At 37.5% G+C, this 22,987-nt stretch overlaps 1 protein-coding gene across 2 annotated transcripts in view; it reads right to left on the bottom strand.

Moving 5' to 3' along the window:
- Positions 1 to 211: 211 nt before the first annotated feature.
- The window catches only part of UACA (uveal autoantigen with coiled-coil domains and ankyrin repeats), an 84,144-nt gene continuing 61,368 nt past the window's right edge, over positions 212 to 22,987 (bottom strand). For both annotated transcript variants that reach the window (XM_006071035.4, XM_006071037.4), the window contains exons 9-19: positions 22,760 to 22,797; positions 19,874 to 19,942; positions 17,912 to 18,019; positions 17,356 to 17,388; positions 16,745 to 16,843; positions 12,741 to 12,771; positions 11,812 to 11,864; positions 7,107 to 9,842; positions 5,363 to 5,515; positions 2,864 to 2,929; positions 212 to 405 (exon numbers count right to left, since the gene is read on the bottom strand). In XM_006071035.4, coding sequence (XP_006071097.3) covers positions 334 to 405; positions 2,864 to 2,929; positions 5,363 to 5,515; positions 7,107 to 9,842; positions 11,812 to 11,864; positions 12,741 to 12,771; positions 16,745 to 16,843; positions 17,356 to 17,388; positions 17,912 to 18,019; positions 19,874 to 19,942; positions 22,760 to 22,797 — 3,458 coding nt within the window. In that variant the 3' untranslated portion in view covers positions 212 to 333. The remainder of the gene's footprint in view (positions 406 to 2,863; positions 2,930 to 5,362; positions 5,516 to 7,106; positions 9,843 to 11,811; positions 11,865 to 12,740; positions 12,772 to 16,744; positions 16,844 to 17,355; positions 17,389 to 17,911; positions 18,020 to 19,873; positions 19,943 to 22,759; positions 22,798 to 22,987) is intronic.

Below are 22,987 nucleotides of genomic sequence, written 5' to 3'. Positions count from 1 at the left end.
AGAAACCTTTAAATAATTATTTCCGCCTAACCCCTCTTCAAATGGACCCACTCAGTTGGCTCAGGTTTTACTGGGTACTCAATCAATTCAAACAATCCAAGGCAAAGTGTTAATGTTGTTTGTCTAATTGTAAAATTAACATACACAGAATATAAGATTTGAACTCATATTGAAGAACTAAGCAACATATCTGTCTAAATTAAAAACCTACTGATGGATCAAAATACACTTTATTTTAATTATACTAGCACAGCGAGGCCCAGAAAGGCCATGAAGTTGCGCACAGAATGCTTAGCACCAGCAGGGAAAGCCACTGTGGGCTGGGGGTGCCGACTAGCACACGAGCCCCTGCCGCATCTGTATGATCTGCAGTAAGGCGGCCTGCACATCCTCATCCATGTGACCCTGGGAGAAAGAGGAGAGGGGAGAAGTATTTTATGTCATCTTCATTCACACACATTCTTAAGACACAGGGCTTTATAAAAGGACCTTATTGGTTGTGATTCACCAAATGCTAAATCCTCACCATCGTGGTGACATTCTAAACATTTTATTGGAAAACAGAGTAGAGCTCTATCATAGAAAGAAGGACAATCAATGTAAAAGTAGTGCACACCAGTGACTCTAAATGTCTAGTATCAGAGAACAGATGGACAAACTTCTTTCTCTCTTTTTACTAATGGCTCAGATGATAGAGGCAGTGTAAGTTACAGATGAGCAAAGTAAACTACTACAAGGAAAAGTTTCTTTTGCTTCTGCCAAGTTTTTTTACCAGAAAAGTAATTAATGAAAATTCTTTTATTTATATTTTTTACACAAGTAGGATCGAATATATTATTTTGCAATTTGCCTTTCCACCTAGTGTTACAGAAATCTTTTCCAAGTTACTGCTTATTTTTATTCATTTATTTATTGGACACACCACATGGCTTGTAGGATCCTAGTTCCCCAACCAGGGATTGAACCTGGGTCCATGGAAGTGAAAGCCAGAGTCTTAACCACTAGAATTCCCTGCCTTAATTATTTTAAATTATTGTATAATATTCTACTGTGTGTATGATAATTTCTTTATTCATTCTCTCAAAAAGAGACATTTATGGAGTTTCCAATCTTTCACAGCAGGTTCCTAGAGAAGAAACTGCTGGGTCAAAAAAGCAGCCTCAATTTTTAAATTTTGCCAAGTACTACAAAATTTCCCTCTACAGAGATAATGACAAGCTACACTCCTACCAACAGGGTATAAGTGTCCATTTCCCACAATGCCCTGGCCAGTGCTACAGATTATCCTTTTGTTTAATATTTGCCAATCCCAGCAGTGAAAAATGGTTACCTCCTTGTTTATTTCCCCTTTTACTAGTTATGTTGAGGTCTTTTAACATGTTATCCGCTTATATTTAGAAAGAGCACTTTAAAGTTAAAATGATGGCAAGAGGTTGATTAAATGCAAGTCAATATGGTGGGCTTACAACAGCCACCCCTTTCCCTTTTCCTTTGCTTGAGCACTTGAATGGATTTCAGCATAACACTTCCTATTAATATAAAAAGTTTAGCTTCCAAAATCTGTTTCTATAACAGCAGGATGTTTAAATTCCAAACATTAGCCATAGTTGACTAAACTGAATCTCTTAGTTAACTTTATGATGCCAGAAGGCAAGACTATTTCACATGCCAATTGCTTTTGTTATGTTTCATTAGGAGTCAGTAGAAAATAACTTCGAATTTCTGCAGCATACATGATAAAAAGTTGATAGGCTTGTTAGGTTTGCTGTCTTTCAGTATGCTGCTCCCCGCCTTGGCCAGAAGCAGAGCCAAGCAAGTTCCCCCTCACTAACACAGAGCTTCTATACTTTTCTACTATTTTCCCTCCAAAGAACTCCCCACCCTGCTACCCGTCAACAGTCTTCTCTAGTAATTACAATAATAACTTTCAAACCCCAGCTCATCTTCTATCTACTCAAAAGAAAGCAGCCAAAGAGACTTTTCCATATTATTCGTCCTTTTCCATTGGTTTCCCCTTTATCTCCTAAAGAAAAGGCAGGCCTTTTTAAGAAATTGATACTGTAAAAATCTCTTTTTATTTTACCTAGTTCTTTTTCTAAAAATGACCTTCTTTTTTTTTTTCCCCAGTGTGAACACTTCAAATCCTAAACAATTTCTATTACATCTCACCTCCTACTGCTATTCTAACATTGTCTCGACTGTCTTCCCAAAAAATCTACCCTGAGAATTTTGGAGATGCTGATCGTGTTTCTACAGAGTATTAAGTATAAAACACTTCATATGTTAAACATATTTCTTAGTGTGATTTTTTAAATAGTGTTCTCATTACACCCCTCAAGAAGGCAATCTGTGGTCTTATGCTTCACTGAGATTAAGGCTCAATAAATAAATACTACTGATATTCTAACAGAACCTCTCTTTTCTTGTATTATTACAATTCTGTGCATACTTGTCACTTTTTTGGTATTCTCTACATTTCAAAGACACACTTCTGAGCTACCAAGAAACAGTGAGGTTCTTCCTCCTCTCCTCTCTCAGCAACAGCCATGTGCGGACGCCAGGCACCGTCTCCAGCCAGCGATACCAGAGCTGTGTGCTGCCGTCACTCGCTGCCAAACTGTCTACAAAACGAGTGACAAGCAGAGGGAGACAACACTAAATTTAAGATGCTGTGTTGCCACACAGCTTTGTAAATTTCTCTGGAAGACATGCAACCCATGATTAAAAGAAACAATTATTTTAAAATAAGCATATGGGGGTACAACTACTTTAAACATCAGTGACTTTCACATAAATTTACTGGAAAATAAAGAATTATTTTCTCTAAAATGATATCCTATCCAAAGGAGTAGTTCTACTTTACCTGTGCAGCACTAAGAAGGTGTGTCCGATAAATTGCAATTACTTCTTGGTGTTGTCTGTCGGCATCCTACAAGTGTGGAAAGATGGGGAGGTCAGACTATCAGCATTCATGTTTTCAAACACATGGAGGCTTGTAACAATGCTGTCCTCAGGCTTGATGCTTCTAAGCAGTAGTATTATTAAAGTGCTCCTGCTATATTCCGATAACAAACCACCTTGGACCCACCAGATGCAAAATTCCATAGCAAAACAACAGTATAAACTTTTCTAAAGAAAGTGTGGGAACATTCACAGTGAAAGCAATGCCACTCATCCTAGGTAATATGAAATTATTGCCTTAGATCACATCTAATGCCATGAAATTATCCAGACACTTACTAACGTATGCTTTAGATTACTGCAAAAACTTCCCATCTCATCACCTGTCTCTAGACTTTATTCCCTTTCATGCTACTGAGACTCAAGTAACTCTGTCCCACATCACTTTTCACTCAAAAATCTTGGGTGACACCTCATCAGCTAATACCTAATATCTCATATCTGTAAGAGGGAACTGGAACGCATCAGCTTGATTCTCAACAGCCTCCACAACTGGGCCTCAGACGCAGCTCCCAGGACTGGCCAGCCTAGAGGCCTTTCACTGCCCTGAGGCATGCACGCCACTTGATTCCATTTCCAGGCCCTGCTTCACTCCGTTTCCTCTGCCTGAGGGAGGCTCTGCTTTCCTTTCACCTACCAAGACACCATCCATATACAAGTGCAGCCCAGGTACTCCCTCCCTCATTCAAACCAGCTCCACCACATCAGTAACCTTTCCTTCCTGGGAGTTCATATCCCTTAGATCCCAGGACCGTAGACTCAATTCTATATCTGATATTTTTGTCTCATTATTTTACTTTTTATGGAGATATACTTTGCCTAACTACCCGGAACCCTTGGGGACAGGGACTGTCTGCTCTCTTTATCCCTGACAGTGCTTAGCACAGTGTCATGAACATAATAAATAATAAACAAATATTTCCGAATACTGAAAAATCTACCACATCCTTTTGGTAAGATCCAAATCAGCAATATGTCATCACTAATCTATAGGCCAAGAGTGTTATAAAATGAACACTTTAAAAAATAACTTTCTTCTATTCAAAAACAACTCACAACAAATTCCTATAGATTAGAAAAATAGTACCCAACAATTTACATTTGATTGGGCTACATTTTACTTAGCCTCACAGCTCATTCAACTAAAAAAGGAAACAAGCAAGCAATCAGTTCATATTATCCTATTCTAAGGATGAGGAAGCCAAGGATTAAGGGGAATGTACCATGTCACTCTCTTTTAAGTGGCAGGGTTTAGAACTGAGCTCCCAACTTCACCTTCTTAATCCAGATGTTTTCTTTTAATACATAAAGGAGATACATAACCACACAGGTATTTATGAATGTGTGTGTGTACATATATATATATACACACACACATACAAACAGATATTTTCTTTTAATATATAAGGATATAATGTATAAAAACCATAAGAATGCCTACCTTTATTCATAAGGATAAAAGATTATTTTAAAAAGTGTGCTCTGTCGTGTCTAACTTTTGTGATTCCATGTGATTCCTGTAGCCCGCCAGGCACCTCTGTCCCTGGAATTTTCCAGGCAAGAATACTACCGTAGGTTGCTATTTCCTACTCCAGGGGATCTCCCTGACCCAGGGATCAAACCCAGGTCTCCTGCGTCTCCTGCATCAGCAGGCAGGTTCTTTACCATTGTGCCACCTGGGAAGCTTCCTTTAGTTTGAAAGCGAAAGTCGCTCAGTCGTGTCCGACTCTTTGTGACCCCATGGACTATACCATCCATGGAATTCTCCAGGCCAGAATACTGGAGTGGGTAGCCTTTCCCTTCTCCAGGAAATCTTCCCAACCCAAGGGTCAAACCCAGGTCTCCCACATTGCAGGCAGATTCTTTACCAGCTGAGCCACAAGGAAAGCCTAAGACTACTGGAATGGGCAGCCTATCCCTTCTCCAGCGGATCTTCCTGACCCAAGAATCGAACAGGGGTCTCCTGCATTGCAGGCGGATTCTTTACCAATTGGGCTATCAGGGAAGAAGTGGACCAGTATTTTAGAGTCTGCAACAGTTGGAAAGCTATCAGATTTGGAGTAAGTCCCAGGATTAAATCCTAGCTGTATGACCTCAGGCATATTTTCGTCTTTGTTTCCTTAAGAATTAAATGGGGGGGCTAAATGAAACCTTGTAGGACTGTGAAGAAGATCAAGTTTAAAGATCAAGTACACAAAATGCTTAGTATAGTGCCTGGTACACAACAAGCACACCAAAATGATATCGTAGCATTGGTAGAAATAACTTCTGGCAAAAATGATTATATTCTTGGATCTGAACACAGCCACAAATTAATCTGATTTCTAAATAAGATTTTACAAACAAGCAAAGGTGACCCTGCACATACCAGCATGAAGCCCTGCAGGTCCCAAGTACTCACCGCCAGCTGCTGCTGCAGGGACCTGACCTGCTGCTGCAGGCTGTCAATCAGCTGACTCTGCCTCTTGCTGGGACTCCCACTCCCATAGGTGAGCTGGGAAAGGCCATTGAGGGCCTGTTTTAATCTCTCCACATCATTGAGCAGTTCAGTTATCTTATGAACAAAAAAAAAAAGGTTGTGGGAAAAACACGTATTAGTCATCTATTCACTTATAAGGAACATCTTTACACAGAGCTCATTCTCTGAGACACAAAATTTACCTTTATATACCAGAAAATTGAGGAATGAATACTGTCAAGATTGTTTCAACAGTATGTGCAGTATATGATTTCCTCCCAGTACGGGGGAAATGTTTCATAGTTAAGAAAATCAAGTAAAATCCTAATATATGTTTGGTATGTGGGTGTGCGTGCTAAGTCACTTCAGTCATGTCTGACCCTATGGACAGTAGCCCGCCAGGCTCCTCTGTCCATGGGATTCTCCAGGCAAGAATACTGGAGTTGGTTGCCATGCCCTCCTCCAGGGGATCTTCCCAATCCAGGGATCGAACCTGTGTCTCTTACGTCTCTTGCACTGGCAGGCAAGTTCTTTACCACTAGTGCCACCTGGGAAGCTCCTTGGTATGTAGAATGTGCTTAATAAGTGGCAACAATTATAAGTGGAAATTAATAATTTGTTATTATATTCATAACTGATTTCCAAACAAGGTGAGGGCACTAAAGTTCTAGGTCATATGAGCAGACATGTCAGAAGGTCAGGACTTGTACCACTCGACTGGGCTGAAGCTGCGGCTGTGTCCCTGTATTCCCAGCACTAAACACAGCACCTGGCAGGTAGAAGACATTTAATAATTATTGGAACGGGTAAAATAAAACTGCATTCAATCTCCCTGATTTCTCATCTTCCTAGTACATACTTAATTCAACTACCAGTTTTGAAAATGTTATTGAGCACCTGTTCTGTAAATTGTACAATGAGGATAAACAGTAAGAAGGAAAGATAAGTTATGAATCTGCTCTTAAAACTGGCTGGGAAGACCACCCATACCATGTTGACATGGTAATATATATGCTGTAAATAGATGTCAAACCCAAAACACAACATACATTTTAGGAGAGGAAGCGTTTACTGTAGGCTAGATCGGCCAATGAAGGCTTTAGGAAGGAGAGTTAAGTGAGGATGTGGGCATTAGGGAATGTAGAGAATTTAAGCAGGTAGAAAGGAGGGACAAAGACATTCTGTCTAAAGGAAGATAAAATGTACAGTGAGTTGGAGGGCTCAATTTACTGGAACGAGTGAGTTTCGAGATTCTGGGAGGCTTCAAATTCTGGGAGGCTCTGCACTGTCTTCAGCTTCCTGCAGCCCAGAAACATAGTTTAATTTTTTTCCTTTCCCATTCTTTAGGTGGCCTAAAACCCCCTGGGTTTTGATTATTCATTTTTGAGGCAAGTGAATCTTGAGTCTCCCTATCTGTCCTGGTTCAGTTCTTGGCTGAACCAGATGAGAAAACAAAAGGAAAACTGCTTTTGATTTCTGTTTGTGTAACTTTACCTTCTTCTCAACTCTGTTTTGTTTCTGGCATATTCATAGTCAGACTAAAAAGGTGGCATTTAATGATCACTTTGTCAATGCTTTGGTAAACCTGTCTTGTGGAGTGCTACAGTAAAGAGTCCTATCGTACCCTGGCAGTTCTGCCCTGGGGTTGCCAACACCAAGCCATGCTTCCCTAAAGTATTATTATTACCTTATTATCTTTTGCTTCGATTTGTTTGGCGGATTCCTGTATTCTTCTCTGTAGCTCCGTGATGGTTGTTAAGGATTTGTCACATCGTTCCTGCTGATCTTTGATTTCTTGCTCTATGCTGAAATGGAGCAATTCCTTCTCATCTTTAGCAGACAGTTCCTTCTTTTTGGCATGCAAAACCTCCTCACATACTTCCTCATACTTCCTATTCAGATTGGCCAATTTTTCATTTAAGTCGGAAATCTGTGTCTCCAAATCGCTTTTCGTTGCTTTATATTTCGACAAATCAACCACCTCCCTAGTCTCTAATTTTTTTAACGCTTGTTTAGTATTCTGAATCTCAGACTGGAGTTTGGAGACCTCTTCGGTTTTGTTTTGGCTTTCTTCTTCCTTTTCTCTCAAGCTAGCTTTTATGATTCCAACTTCTTTCTCAAATGCTTCCTTAACCTGCAAATGCTCAGCCAGGGGCACAGAGGAGTTCTTCTGATTCTCCAGCATCTGCTGCAGTTGGGTCACTGTCTGCTGCTCTTTCTCATAACATCTCTGCTTAGTCTTCAGTTCTTCCTTGAGTGTCTCGATTGTACCACTAAGAGATTTTTTCAGGGACTCAACCTGCTCCAGCGGAACATGCTGCTTCTGCAAAAGAGTTTGTGCTGTAAGGATCTCAGAAGTCTGCTTGGCATTTTCCTCCATGAGCTTCTCTTTCTCCTTCTTTGCCTCCGTGTATTTCTGCAACAGGTCTTTTAACTGTCTGTTCAGCTCTTCTGTTTTTCTGCTTAATGCTCTTTCTGTTTCATGAGAATTCTCAATGTGAACATTCTTATCCTTTAGATCCTTCTGAAGAGTGAGGATCTCCTTCTTTAACTTGTCATTCTCTTGCTTGTACTTCTTGGCCTCTTCTTCGCTGGTATTATACTTCTGTGTCTGCTGGGATAACTGTTCTTTTAGTTCTTTCTCAGTGGCTTTAAATTTTCTCTCACACTCTTCCAAGCTGATGATCGGAGCATATTTTAGCTTGATGCATTCCTGTATCGTGTCGAGTTCTCTCTTCTGGGCTGCGATCTCCGCATGCAGGGTGACAATCTCCTCCTGGCTTTTTTTGTAGTTAGCCAGTATTTCAGCGCTGTTGTCCTGGACCTTCTTCATGCTCTTCCTTAGGCCACTCATCTTTTCTTCATGCTCTCTTAGGCTGATGTACTCAGCTTTTACTTGGTTCTGAGTGTTCTCCAGATTTCTTTTTAATATTTCATTCTCATCTTTTATTTTCACAAATTCTTGATTTATATCTTCACACTTCTTCTTCACATCTACTAATTCTCTATTGGTTTTATCCAATGTGCTACTCAAGGCAGTTTTAATCTCTTCATGGGTTTTCACGGGCACATACTGATGACTCATGGTCTTTTTCAAATCATTGTTTTCAGACATGAGTGAATGTATTTTCTCTTGGTCTTCGCCACATTTCTTATTAAGTTCAGACAGCTGCTGCTGAAGGTCAGTGATACTGGATTTCAGAGCCATCATCTCTTTTTCGTGTCTCTCAGGAGGTATGAACACAGCCAGGCGGCTGACATTTTTACTTAAACTGGCATTTTCCATAAGCAACTTCTCCATTTCCAACTTCTTTTCTGTATATTTGTGTGTCACATCTGAAAGCTTTTTATTCAAATCATCAACAATTACATCATGTGACTTTTTCATTTCTTCACTTACTTTTAAAGGGACGTAATGATTTTTCATTTCAGTTGTTAAGTTATTTACTTGTTGTGTAAGGAGCTTATTATCCAGGCAGACCTTTTCGATTTCCTTTTGTAATGTCTGATTTTTCGATGTTAACTCAGTGATCCTCTTCCCAAGTTCTCCTGACTTCTGCTCTAATCTGCTCTTGAGCTGTTCATGTTCCTCTGGTTTGACGTGCTGAGCCAGTTTGGCCTTCAAATTCTCAAGTTCTCTCTTTAATGGTCTAGTTTCATTAAGTGATCTTTCATATTCTCTTTCCACATCTATTAATTTTTTTGCCTTCTCGTTTACTTCATTTGATAACAAGCTCTTCATGTTTTCAAATTTCTCTGCTGGAATAGAAAGGGCCAGCTTGGCTGACAAGTCCTTTAACTGGCCTTCCATCTCAGTGAACTTCCTTCCTCTCTTCTCTCGCTCCAGTTCACACATGCTCAACTCCTTCTGCAGTCGCTTATTCTCTTCCATCAGCTTGCCCTCATCTCTCTTGAACTCTTCAACTAACATTTCATTTTGTTTGATTTGGTTTCTCAATTTCCCCACTTCTGCAGACGCACCTTCGTATTTCACTTTCATGTCTTTCAACTGATCCTTCAGTTCCTCCATCAGCCTGTGGTTCCCAGTGGCCGCATCACTCGTCAGGTGCTCTTTCAAGGCAAGAAAATGTGTCTGCATTTGTTTCACTTTGCCTTCCGACTCATACATTCTCTTCTGCACGTCCTTCAAGGCGTCTTCTAGTTGCTTTATCTGCTCATCTGAATCCTCTTTCACCCTTTCACATTCCAGCGCTAAGGCCTTGCACTCCGCCACCTTGTGGGCCAGTTCATTTTGGAGTTTGAGTCTGTCCTGTTTTGCTGAATCACAGAAAGTTCTCATTGCTTCTAATTCTTTCTTTAAAATTTCGTTTTCCGAATATGAGGCTTGATTAGGTAAGGCTAGCTCCAGTGGTCTTAACATCGATCGGCTTTGCATATGGACTGGCATGCCTGTGGAAGTACACTGCAAAAATAATAGTAACACAATAAAATATCAATCCCCAAAGCCTAAAGAAGACACTTATTTACCAAACTTTAAAGTTGCCACATCATCAGTAGCCAAAGGGTTTCCAGGCTAGTATATTAGAAAAATATAGTAGTACTGATTTTTGAGGTAAGAAAAACAGTTCTAGGTATGATTTCCTTGATGCAGTGACATTTTGAAAGCCTGTTCACTTTACATGTATTTCTGGCAGACCAAAGAAGGAAACAGTTGTGGCCTCTGGGGACTTTTTTCTCTTTCTCTTTTCATAATATCTACCAATGAATGTCAACTGATCAAAATACATTTACTATTTCTATGTTTTACAGAACATGATGTGCTTAGAACTTCAAATTCTGAAGAAAGTCATCAGAACCCTTGAGTAAAAACAAGGGTTTTGCAATTTTAAATCTGCAAATAACTTCATAGAATGATATATTATTATCTAATAACATATATTGACCTCTGAGTTCCCTCAATGCTAACTCCAGTGTAATGTTTAAATTATAAAAATAATACCAAAATAAACCTAGCTAGTATAAGAATCAAGAGAATATTAATCAATTCACAAAATATAATCATGTTTTCTTCTTTCAAACAGAATGATAAATTAGAATTTAGCATACGCTCTTACTACAAAATTGAATCAACATCTTGTTTCTTCTATTAAATGCTGACAAAAAGAAGTATAATTTAAGTTCTCACTGAAATATTTCATAAGTACCAGAACACAGAACATATAACCATGAAATATTAAATGTAACTATTTCTATTTTTCCCTATCCACCATATTACAGCAAGGGCTCTTTTAAAGTACTGATAAAAGCCATGTGCTATGAGTGTGTCCCACTGTTTTAATAGGCAGGTTTTACTGGTGTTCACTGCCTTCCCATTGATGAAGAAGAAAACCATGCTGTGCTTAGTCGCTCAGTCGTGTCTGATTCTTTGCAATTCTATGGACTATGACTTGCCAAGCTCTTCTGTCTATGGGATTCTCCAGGCAAAAATACTAGAGTAGGTTGCCATTTCCTCCTGCAGGGGCTCTTCCCAACCCAGGGATCGAATCCATGCCTCCTGCATTGGCAGGTGGATTCTTTACTACTGAGCCACCTGGGAAACCCAAAGAAGAAAATTAACAACATGGAATAATTTCTCGGCCTCAGTCTGCTTTCAACTTACCAGTTATCTTTAGACTAAGACTACTATAATTTACCAACTAATTACTTACACAGCTTCACAATTTCCATACTTATTTTACTATAATCAAATATTTATCTTATCTTCTTAAATATTATTCAGTTAATTGACATCCATTCTCTCAACTTAGAATCTTAGAAGTTTCCAACTTAGAGTGACCCTAGACATGATAAAGGCTAACTCAGTCTGCCCACGGATGATGAAGGTATATATATAAAACCTTTAAAAGCCCAAATATTTATCAGTCCTGCAGTCCATAGAGGGTACTAGGAAGGCAAACCTTGTATCCACTGGAAACTAAAAGTGAAGAGCAGTTAAGTAATAGAATCAGACAACACTCCCTCTTGGAAGCTTTATTTTGAGAAAAATTTCCCAAATATATAATACACATTTGAATTCAAGGAACAATACCTCTCAAAGTCAAAAGAATGCCTTTCGAATTGTTCATACCTGTCTCCCCTGTAAATGGGCAAATACGAAGAGTTGGCCAACTGCTGTTAAAGAATAGAGGCCTACTATCAAAGACAATGAAACTGTAATTCAAATCTTTTAAGTCACTGTCACCAAAAATACTCTAGAGGGCACTAAACACAGCGTATCTGCTTTTATTAAACTCAAGACCACAAGACCAATTTTTCTTTGATAATGAAAACTTAATTCAATGTATATACAGATGATAAATAAACAATGTGGCTTTCCTCTTTTTAAAAAGGCACAAATATTTTTATAAATATTTTCTAAAACAAAACATTACCTGTGAGTCTGTCATGTACATTTGACCTTGTTTAAGAAGCATATCTTCTTTCCCTAAATAAATCCAAATAAAGGATACCTTAAATATCCATACCAAAGAAGGCTAAGCATTAATTTGGTGTTATTATCTCCTTTATTATTCAAATAAAAAAGAAGCATGACTTACAAAATAAAATTATCCTGTTATAAAATGGCCATATTTTTACTTATTTTTCTATATACATAAGGAAAGTATGTATAGTCTTTTGACTAGATACGAAGTTGGCTTTTAGAATTATGTAAAACTGTTAGACTAAATAAGTTAAATGATTATTATAAGACATGTATATTATAGTCAAAATAAAAATGGTATCATTTGTAATTTATAGGATAAATATTACAACTGTACTTAGCTAAGGAATAATTTAATATTCAATAGGAAGCAAAAAATTAGATTTTATACAGAAACTTTAAAATTGGAGAATAAACACAGTGAAGATTAATTATGTAAAGTCTTAAAATAATAAAGAAGTATTTATGGAACATCTAAACAATTCTAAAATGCTTACCTGCATGAGGCTATATTCAAAGATTTTTCCAAATCAGAAAACTACGTTTATATCTCTTTCAATAAACAGCAAATCCCAAATATCACAGGTTAAATGTCTTAACAATCAATATGCAAATTTGGTAATTTGTACAATACACAATTTAAAAATTTAGGTCCTAAGGAAAACCAGAGCCTTAGTGATTACCAGATTTTCTGCTAAGAGACTATAGGAGTCATTTTAACCTCTTCTCTGTGCCATGTTGAGGTATAAGATACAAGTAGTTGATGAAGTTTTGCAGCAGGAGTATCATATATAGTCAGACAAAATAAAGAGGCATAAACATTCTTTTTTGCTTAAACTGGGTGAACTGGGTAATAATAATCTATACTTTCATACTTACTGAAATGACTTCCTGATCCTAAATGATCACTCTGAAATCAGAAGAATACATTAAAACATTTTAGATGAATACTACTTCAATTTTGTTAAATTCTGTATCTATTTTAGCTCTAAATGATCCAGCCATAAAACCACATTTTCAACATTCCTTGTTTCTCCTGGGTATTATTCTACTCGAACTCACAAAAAGGCAAAGCACAATTAGCGAGATCAGTTGGGAATAAACTACTTCACTAAGCATTTTAATAAAAGCAAACAAATATTTCAAGAAAAAACTTTGACTGTTCAAAAGAAAAGCAAGCTCCAAATGAACTGAAACAACTCTGAACACGTACTCTCTGCTGCTTCTTTACCTCAAAAGGAAGGAAATGCCACAATCGCACCAAGAAATCAATTGCTATATCACGGTTGGGGAGCAGAAACCTTACCTCATCAACTATGAAACATGAGCCTAACCCTTTATTTCAGATTTATAAATCACCAAAGAGCTGAGGCAAAGAGCTGCATACAGTTCATAATAAGTCCACCAATGCATCAGTTAGGAAAAGGAGAATAATAGAGAAAATTTAGATACTCTGAGTTAAAGTATACTTGGATTGCTCCCTATCCCAAGTAAGCCAAGTACAAAAAATCTAACAGAAAGTAAAATACTATACTGTCAAGAGTAAAGATATGCAGATGTACATCATGTTTCTATATTTTTCTATATTCATACTAATGGCTGTGTGTCAAACTCTGATAAGTGACCATGATAAAAACAGCCCACAGTTCAATAACTAAATTAATGTCCCACTAATACTTATTGCCCCAAGGGTATGGAAAAAGATCTGTAAACTAAGGTAAGCTCTGTGTTCTAAATAATATTTAATACTAGAATCTGCAATAGGTAGTAAATGGGCTTACACATGTATGGGTGAAGGGAGGCCATGGCACATAAGAAATTCAAAAAACTTAGTTTGGACTTATTACCTTGCCTTGATGACTCAAATGACAACAAATGCATGAGTTACAACATAAAATTAGCATTGTTCTAAAATATCCATGTTTCCCAAACTTGTTCTATAAAAATAAGGAAAATGCCTACATATAAAGTAACACACAGTTGCACTCATCTCACATGCTAGTAAAGTAATGCTCAAAATTCTCCAAGCCAGGCTTCAACAATACATGAACCATGAACTTCCAGATGTTCAAGCTGGTTTTAGAAAAGGCAGAGGAACTAGAGATCAAATTGCCAACATCCGTTGGATCATGGAAAAAGCAAGAGAAGTTCCAGAAAAACATCTATTTCTGCTTTATTGACTATGCCAAAGTGTTTGACTGTGTGGATCACAACAAACTGCGGAAAATTCTGAAAAAGATGGGAATACCAGACCACCTGACCTGCCTCTTGAGAAATCTGTATGCAGGACAGGAAGAAACAGTCAGAACTGGACATGGAACAACAGGCTGGTTCCAAATAGGAAAAGGAGTACGTAAGGCTGTATATTGTTACTCTACTTATTTAACTTATATGCAGAGGACATCATGAGAAGTGCTGGACTGGATGAAGCACAAGCTGGAATCAAGATTGCCAGGAGAAATATCAATAACCTCAGATTGCAGATGACACCACCCTTATGGCCGAAAGTGAAGAACTAAAGAGCCTCTTGACAAAAGTGAAGGAGGAGAATGAAAAAGTTGGCTTAAAGCTCAACATTCAGAAAACTAAGATCATGGCATCTGGTCCCATCACTTCATGGCAAATAGATGGGGAAACAATGGAAACAGTGGCAGACTTTATTTTTGGGGGCTCCAAAATCACTGCAGATGGTGACTGCAGCCATGAAATTAGAAAACACTTGCTGCTTGGAAGAAAAGCTATGACTAACCTAGACAGCATATTGAGAAGCAGAGACATTACTTTGCCAACAAAGTTCTGTCTAGTCAAGGCTATGGCTTTTTCAGTAGTCATGTATGGATGACAGAATTGGACTATAAAGAAAGCTGAGTGCGGAAGAATTGATGCTTTTGAACTGTGGTGTTGGAAAAGACTCTTGAGAGTCCCTTGGACTGCAAGGAGATCCAACCAGTCCATCTTAAAGGAGATCGATCAGTCCTGGGTATTCATTGGAAGGACTGATGTTGAAGCTGAAACTCCAATACTTTGGCCACCTGATGCAAAGCGCCAACTCATTTGAAAAGACCCTGATGCTGGGAAAGATTGAAGGCTGGAGGAGAAGGGGACGACAGAGGATGAGATGGCTGGATAGCATCACCGACTTAATGGACATGAGTTTGGGTAAACTCCGGGAGTTGGTGATGGACAGGGAGGCCTGGGGTGCTGTAATCCATGGGGTCGCAACGAGTTGGACATGACTGAGCAACTGAACTGAACTGAACTAAGTATTACACATAATACAGCAATGCTGGTGGCGGTTAATGAAGACTTTCAAGCGAGATGAGACAGCAGTGGATGTTCCATACAAACTATGATTCCTTAGTGTTTAATAACGGCTTTCATAAACACTTGATAAGTTTCTCTTGGATGGTTAAAAATCATTTTAGCATAAAAATTCATTTGATTGGGGAAAATGTCCCCATTATACTGAATGCAAAAACTTATAAAATAGGATGTATAATAAGAATCCATCTGATGAATTCATGTGTATAACAAAAGTTATGTACAAAGAAGGGGCTTCCCAGGTGGCTCAGTGGTAGAGAATCCTCCAGTCAATGCTAAAGACACAGGACATATGGGTTTAAACCCTGGGTTGGAAAGATCCCCTGGAGATGGAAATGGTACCTCGCTCCAATATTCTTGCCTGGAAAACCCCATGAACAGGGAAGCCTGGTGGGTTGCAGTCCATGGGAGTCGCAGAGTCGGACCCAACTTAGAGACTGAGCACACACACACACACACACACACACACACACATGTACAAAGAAAGGTTTGAAAGGATGGTCAGGTGCTAAGAATGCCGGATCAGCATAGATGAGCCTTGTGTGGGCATAGATTAGCCTTGTATCAGCATAGATGAGCTGTGCCTAGTTCTGCACTTCATAAAAAAGGAATGATACAGCATGTGCTCTTTGTGTCTGATTTCTTTCATGCAACATTATATCTGTGAGTTTCATCCCTGTCTTTATATTCTTCTTCATAGCAGTACCCGTTCTTTTTTTTATTTATTTACAAAGAAAAAATTTACTTTTGTTATGTATTTTGGAGTTACATCTCACAATAAAAAGACTCACATCGAATCAGCTACTCTCTTCAGCGACCCCAGTGCTGAACAACATTTATAAAAATATGTATTATGGCCTTGAAAAATACATCTATACAGTTGCAGGTGTGGAGAGCGGTCACCCTTGGTGCAGGGAGCATGAGGAGGCTTCTGGATAAAGGTGACGTGCTATTTCCTGATCTGGGAGGTTTGATTTGTGAAATTTGTGAAAATCCTTCAACTTATCCATTTTAACATGTACTTTTTAACGTATATTGTATTTTGATTAAAAGTTTTTAGAAAAACATAGTCTTGGAAAAACTAAGAGCTAACTGAGTCAAGAAAAGATAAGTATATGATCTGAACCTTATTAACACACTACCCTCACCAAACAAGTTTGTATATGCACAAGGCTCTTTCTGAGATAATCCTGGAATTACCACTATTCATTTAAATGATGCTTTTTATTAATACCATCAGAATCATTGTAATTTTACAGGTAAAAGTATGACGTCTTGAAATGGTAAAAATGGACAAAGAGGAAGGTTGGGGAAGAGAAACTGGAACTGAACTAAATGTTGGTTTAATCAATTTCAATTATTTCATTTAACCTTTACGACAACTCCGTGGGAAAAGGAACAATCACCCCAATTTTGCCAAAGCAGCAAAAAGCTCAGAGACTTTAAATGAATCACCTGAGGTCACACTATAAAAGAGAGAGTGATAATTCAAATTCAAGTCTGACTTCAAGCCCTTTACCACTTCCATTGTAAGTTACACAAAATACTTAAGCTTTCTGTACCTCAAAATACTTAAATCTACTTTTCAGAGCCTCAATAGTTCTTAGGCTTTCTTCATGCTGCTTTTCTTTGGCTGCCAAAAGGGACTTCAGCTTTTCTTTCTGAAATGAAAAGGAATACACACAGCACAAAATCATACTGTGTTTGAAATACATGTGCGTGAAATGTATTACAGAAAATGTGCATTAGAATTACTTTGAGGACTATCGTTAATGAATTCTCTAACCTGGTAGATTTTTTAACTATTAGTCAAACTTCATACCAATATACTAAAAATATACAAAATATACAAACAACATTATGAAAAATTCAAATTTCTGTGGTTTAAGTCGTATTATTTTCAGACATTTTCTTTATAATGCTTAGAATTTTATACCTTTTCATGACAAGTCTCATGGAAAATGAGACATAACAAAATGCCTACAATAACCCACGCCACTATTCTCAAAACATAATTTTACAGTCACACATAGGTTTTGTTTTTCCCTTTGAACAATTAACCAAAAGAGAAATTCTGTCTCCATCTCAATTTAGGACTTAAAACTTCTACTGCAATATTCTCTTCAATTTACATAATATTTTATAGCTTTAAAGTAAAACTTAATCATCCTACCTCACTTTCCAGATCATCAGCCACCATTACTTCCTAAATTTAAAAAGAAGAAATACATTTTCACTCCTGAAAGTTTAAGAAGCACAAGCTTAGCAAATATCTTTTAAAAAGATGTGCACGTCATTAAGCGTGGGGTCAAGGATGTGAGAAGAAAATGCCTGTGCCACCACTTCTGTGCCCTCCACTGTCATTCATTCATCTCACTAACCTTGTTCACAAGCCCTTTACACTCTTCTGACAACCTATCAATTCCTTACAACTCTTGCTTGCTCTTGCTCCTCACTTCTGTCCATTCCTTCCTCTCCAATCCCACAACTCCAGTGTTATCACCATAGACCAACAGTGTTCTCTGTTCTTAGATTTGACATTAAGTTTCACACAAAGGTCTCAATAAGATATAAGTTTCCTCAAGGGCAATGACCTGACTTTACCTCCTTTAGCATCTGCCACCATGACTTGCTGGGAGGGTTTGATCGTTAACAATTTGTTATTGACAATGATGAACACTCACAGTAAAATAGTTCTGGATGTTTTTGGTATCGTGCAGATTATTTACCTCATTCAGCTGTAGCTGTAAACCATTGACTTTATCCAATAATATTCTCTGTTCTTGCTGAATTTTTCTCAATCTCTCTTTCAGATCTTCATTTTCAATCTCCAGATCCTTCAACAGTAAAGACAATAGGTGCTAGACCAACTTTAAAGGAGCAACTCTTAAGGAAGAAATTTCTAAAAGCAGCTCACTATCATAAATATATACATATACAAACAGCTTTAAGTATAAAGATACAATAATTTCAATGACATTTAAATAACAAAATCTATACATGAGAAATAATGTAGAAAATTACAGTCCTATGATAACTAATAAACACAACTATATATATGATAGCAAACCATGATTCTAATAAATAAGAAATAAAAGCATCATCTAGAAATAGAAAATAGAAGAAGAATATGTCATTTTAACTTTTGCCAAACACCTCTCAAATTAATGAGCTTAAAAAAGTGAAGAATATTCTTACACTTTGTTAACCTAATCATCGCTTCAGTGCTCTGATAAAACATTTAAGGCTATAGTTCACTTTCTTAACACTACTTAGTAAACTATAAAATCCTCCCAAATTGCTTTTGTTTCATTGTACAGAAATGGTTATTCAACTTATTTTTTTTTCTTTTTCTTTTTTTTTTTATAATTTTTATTTTTTTTTAATTTTATTTTATTTTTAAACTTTACATAATTGTATTAGTTTTGCCAAATATCAAAATGAATCCGCCACAGGTATACATGTGTTCCCCATCCTGAACCCTCCTCCCTCCTCCCTCCCCATTCCATCCCTCTGGGTCGTCCCAGTGCACCAGCCCCAAGCATCCATTATCATGCATCGAACCTGGACTGGCAACTCGTTTCATACATGATATTTTACATGTTTCAATGCCATTCTCCCAAATCTTCCCACCCTCTCCCTTTCCCACAGAGTCCATAAGACTGTTCTAGACATCAGTGTCTCTTTTGCTGTCTCGTACACAGGGTTATTGTTACCATCTTTCTAAATTCCATATATATGCGTTAGTATACTGTATTGGTGTTTTTCTTTCTGGCTTACTTCACTCTCTATAATAGGCTCCAGTTTCATCCACCTCATTAGAACTGATTCAAATGTATTCTTTTTAATGGCTGAGTAATACTCCATTGTGTATATGTACCACTGCTTTCTTATCCATTCATCTGCTGATGGACATCTAGGTTGCTTCCATGTCCTGGCTATTATAAACAGTGCTGCGATGAACATTGGGGTACACGTGTCTCTTTCCCTTCTGGTTTCCTCAGTGTGTATGCCCAGCAGTGGGATTGCTGGATCATAAGGCAGTTCTATTTCCAGTTTTTTAAGGAATCTCTACACTGTTCTCCATAGTGGCTGAACTAGTTTGCATTCCCACCAATAGTGGAAGAGGGTTCCCTTTTCTCCACACTCTTATATTTTAATGGTATTTGTCACAAAGTAAACCATTTAATTATGGCTCATCTTCCAATGCAACCCAAATAATAATTATTTTTTGAACACTTTAATGAACATAAAAGGTAAAATTACTGTGTGGATAACAAAAATTTTTTTAGTCAAAATTTTAAAATTTAAGAAAATGTTCAGATTTTGTTTTATTCACAGTGATAATCATTTTGTCATTACAATTAATTTTCTGAAATACAAATGTATGATTTATGGCCTAAAACAGACATATTTATATCAACAAAAAGTTATATAAAGTTATTTACTTCCTAATGTATATTAAAACAATACTTACTGTAAGATAATACTGACACAAACATTCATATCAAAAGTCAATTCTTTTAGAAGGAATTATGCAAGAAACAGAATCACAAAACATAACAAGCTTTTCTTTCTGCCCTTACTTATCCACACCACTTCCCATTTTTGCTTCCTTTCTTGTCCCAAATCTCACTACAAACAACACTGGAATTCTCTGCAAAGGAAGATACCAATGTTTTTCTTTTTACCTGAATGTTTTGATGCTCCCTCTGATTTGACTTCATATTTACTTCATCTAGCATCTGAGACAAATTTCGCTTTGGTAGAACATATGAAAACACAGGTTAGCAAGTGTGAGAATAAAGAAAAGTACATTTTGCTCAATAGGAAATATACACAATTAGTGACTTTCAGCTTATCCAAGTTCTAATTTTCCTGTACAAAACACAAGGTGGCAGTGTTTCCACTTAAACTCCAGATGGAAAAGATTTACCAACGTAGGTTTTAAATGAATCAAATATAGTTTATTTTTAAATACTAAAAAATAACAGAATTTAGAAATCTCTATTATTAACTATTTATTTTCACCAAAGTCACAAAATTTTAAGAAGAAGAATTTATACTAGAGGCAAAACTCAAGTTATACTAAAAAGCATCAGCTACTATTCCCAAAACAAGGGAACTGGTATTTAAAAAGAGAAGGGAGAGTTATATTAATATTGAAAGAAAATATGGAAATTATTTCTTTGAGTACTGATGAAATAAAATATCAAAGGGTGTGATAAGAAAGAGACAGACAATGCACTGACGAAAGCTACATGAAAGACTTCTAAATGACTTGGCTGGTACGAGATCTGTTTCTGTACACTTACTGCTTTGAAACTTTATTCCAGCTTAGAGACTTGCTTTAATAAAAACACAACACAATCATTAAACAAGAGAGAAAATAACCTTTTTTTGCCCAAATTGATCTGTAAATCTACACAATAATTTGAGAGCTAAAAAACCAAATAAAAAAGTAAATGCGTTAATTCTCTAAAGTAATTATGTTTTGCATTATTTGTTGAGTTTTGTTTAATCAAGTGTTTATCATTCAAATGAACCTGGATTTGGAATTAGAGGGAAAAAAAATTACCATTAAGATGATACTTCGTATCCACCGTTTGGCCCAAACTACATTTCTAGCTTCATTGCTTCTACCAAAGGTCCGTTCTCATGTGGAATCTGACCAGTCTCATCATACCATGTCCTGCCCTCGCCTTCCCTTCTGGTCCCTGGCTCCTGTCCCTCTGTCCCTCTACTGCCCCTTGGACGTGTTAGACACGTTCCCTCGTCAGAGGCTTGGTACTTGCCATTCCCTCTGCCCTTGAGGCTTCACCCACAGAGCCCTTGGCTCCCTCTTCACTTCCTTCAGACCTCTGCTGGAATGTCACTTCCTGACCACACCATCTAAAATAGCTTCCTGCCCTCTGTCTCTGCCTCCCCTCATCCTGTTCTGCTGGTCTTCAAAGCATCTCCTAGGATACTAAATACCTATTTGTTTATTATTCATCTCTCTCACTAGGCTGGGAGCTCCATGAGAGCAGGACTTTGAACACTGATATTCCCAGCACTTAGAACAGTAATGGGCATAAAGTCAGTAACTGAATACATCTTATTTTTAAACTATAGGCTTCTTAATAACAAGGATTACATATCCTTTAGTTCAGAAACAAATCCTATTTATAACAGCTATTATAAAATGTATTGAATAAATAACTGAAATAAGTTTCGTTGTTCTTAGAATATTAATTCCATGAATTCATTTAGATAACTTATTCATTAAGATACCATTCCCATATTAATATTCAATAATTCTTTCTTTTAAATACCTGTATATTTCAGAATCATTTTTCTCTGAATCTGGGTGAGATGACTGGTACAGTTATAAGAGTACACATTTTATTTCCCTCTACCCCAACTTAGTTTATTTAAGGAGACAGCTGCTCCAAATGGAAAAAAAGTGACAGCAGACATGACCCATGCATGGACATATCACTTAATTCTGATGGACTGAAAGGGCAGCATGCTTTCATACAGCTTTCAGATTCAGATGCGGGCTACAGAAATGATGCAGAATGATGACAGGATGGCTGAGAAGGTACCTGATTACTTTCTCTTCAGGGTTTGGAAGTGTTCAGGTCCTTCTCACTAGAGAAAAGCTGAAAGCCTGGAAGGGAACAGCCAGCAGAAGAGGAGAGTTGCCTACACTAGCTTTGGGCAAGATGGTTAGAGTGCGTAAAGCAACCCCACTGGTTTTAACTCAAAGAGATCAGGGGAAATAATTAGACATCTACTGAGACACAAAACCAGGGTTAAGTAGTGATTTGATAATTAAGTTAGTGCAAGGGATGAATTACTTCATGTACTGTGTTTTTTTAAAAGTCAGTGTGAAAGTCGCTGAGTTATGTCCGACTCTTTGCGACCCCATGGACTATACAGTCCATGGAATTCTCCAGGCCAGAATACAGGAGTGGGTAGCCTTTCCCTTCTCCAGGGGATCTTCCCATCCCAGGGATCAAACCCAGGTTTCCCACATTTCTGGCAGATTCTTTATCAGCTGAGCCACAAGGGAAGCCCCTTTTAAAGTCAAGTCCTCATTAAATTAAATACACACAGCAAAAAAGAAAACCAAAATGTTAACAGTGGCATTGAAATCACATATATAATCTTTGTTGAATTGTTTTCTTCACTTCTTGTTGCACTGACAGAATTTTCCCACATCAGGATATATTTGGTTCTGTTACTAAGTGAGAATAGGAAGCTGTCTACGGTCTGCCAGACTAACATTTATCATCAAAGAATCTCAACAAGGCGCAACATTTCACACTTGAAAGTGCTGGATGTTCAAGACCAGCGATCAGGAGGTTGCTTATTGCCCACTGGATACATTCACTGTAATTCAGACCCACTGTTTCAAGCCGAGCGACAGTATCTGTATAAAGCCTCAGGATCTCATGACCTAGGTTCTACATGGGCATGATTAACTGAGAAGAGAGAACAACATGAATTTAAACTCAAAACAGTTAAACATAACTATTAACCAGGTTTCCTAAGCACTGTACTTAAATTGTACAATATACATAATTTTTAACCTGTTGTAAAGATGGTCCTTTCTTCCAAAGTTCTCTCCCTGAAGATTTAAAGAGAGGGAAAGAGAGGAGAAAGAGGAACAGTGAGACAGAAGGTTAACTCAGGTAGATTTCCATTCCCTAATTATATAATTAAGTCAATATTAAAGAAATAAATTTCTAAGTTTATTTATAGCTTACTACCTTACAGTTAAACAATAGTGAAACATCACTTTTGCCTATCTAATTGGA

The sequence above is a fragment of the Bubalus bubalis genome, chromosome 11 (assembly GCF_019923935.1).
Source record: "Bubalus bubalis isolate 160015118507 breed Murrah chromosome 11, NDDB_SH_1, whole genome shotgun sequence".
NCBI classification, from domain to species: Eukaryota; Metazoa; Chordata; class Mammalia; order Artiodactyla; family Bovidae; genus Bubalus; species Bubalus bubalis.
The sequence above is the reverse complement of the archived record's forward strand: the minus strand, read 5'-3'. Positions and strand labels throughout refer to the sequence as shown.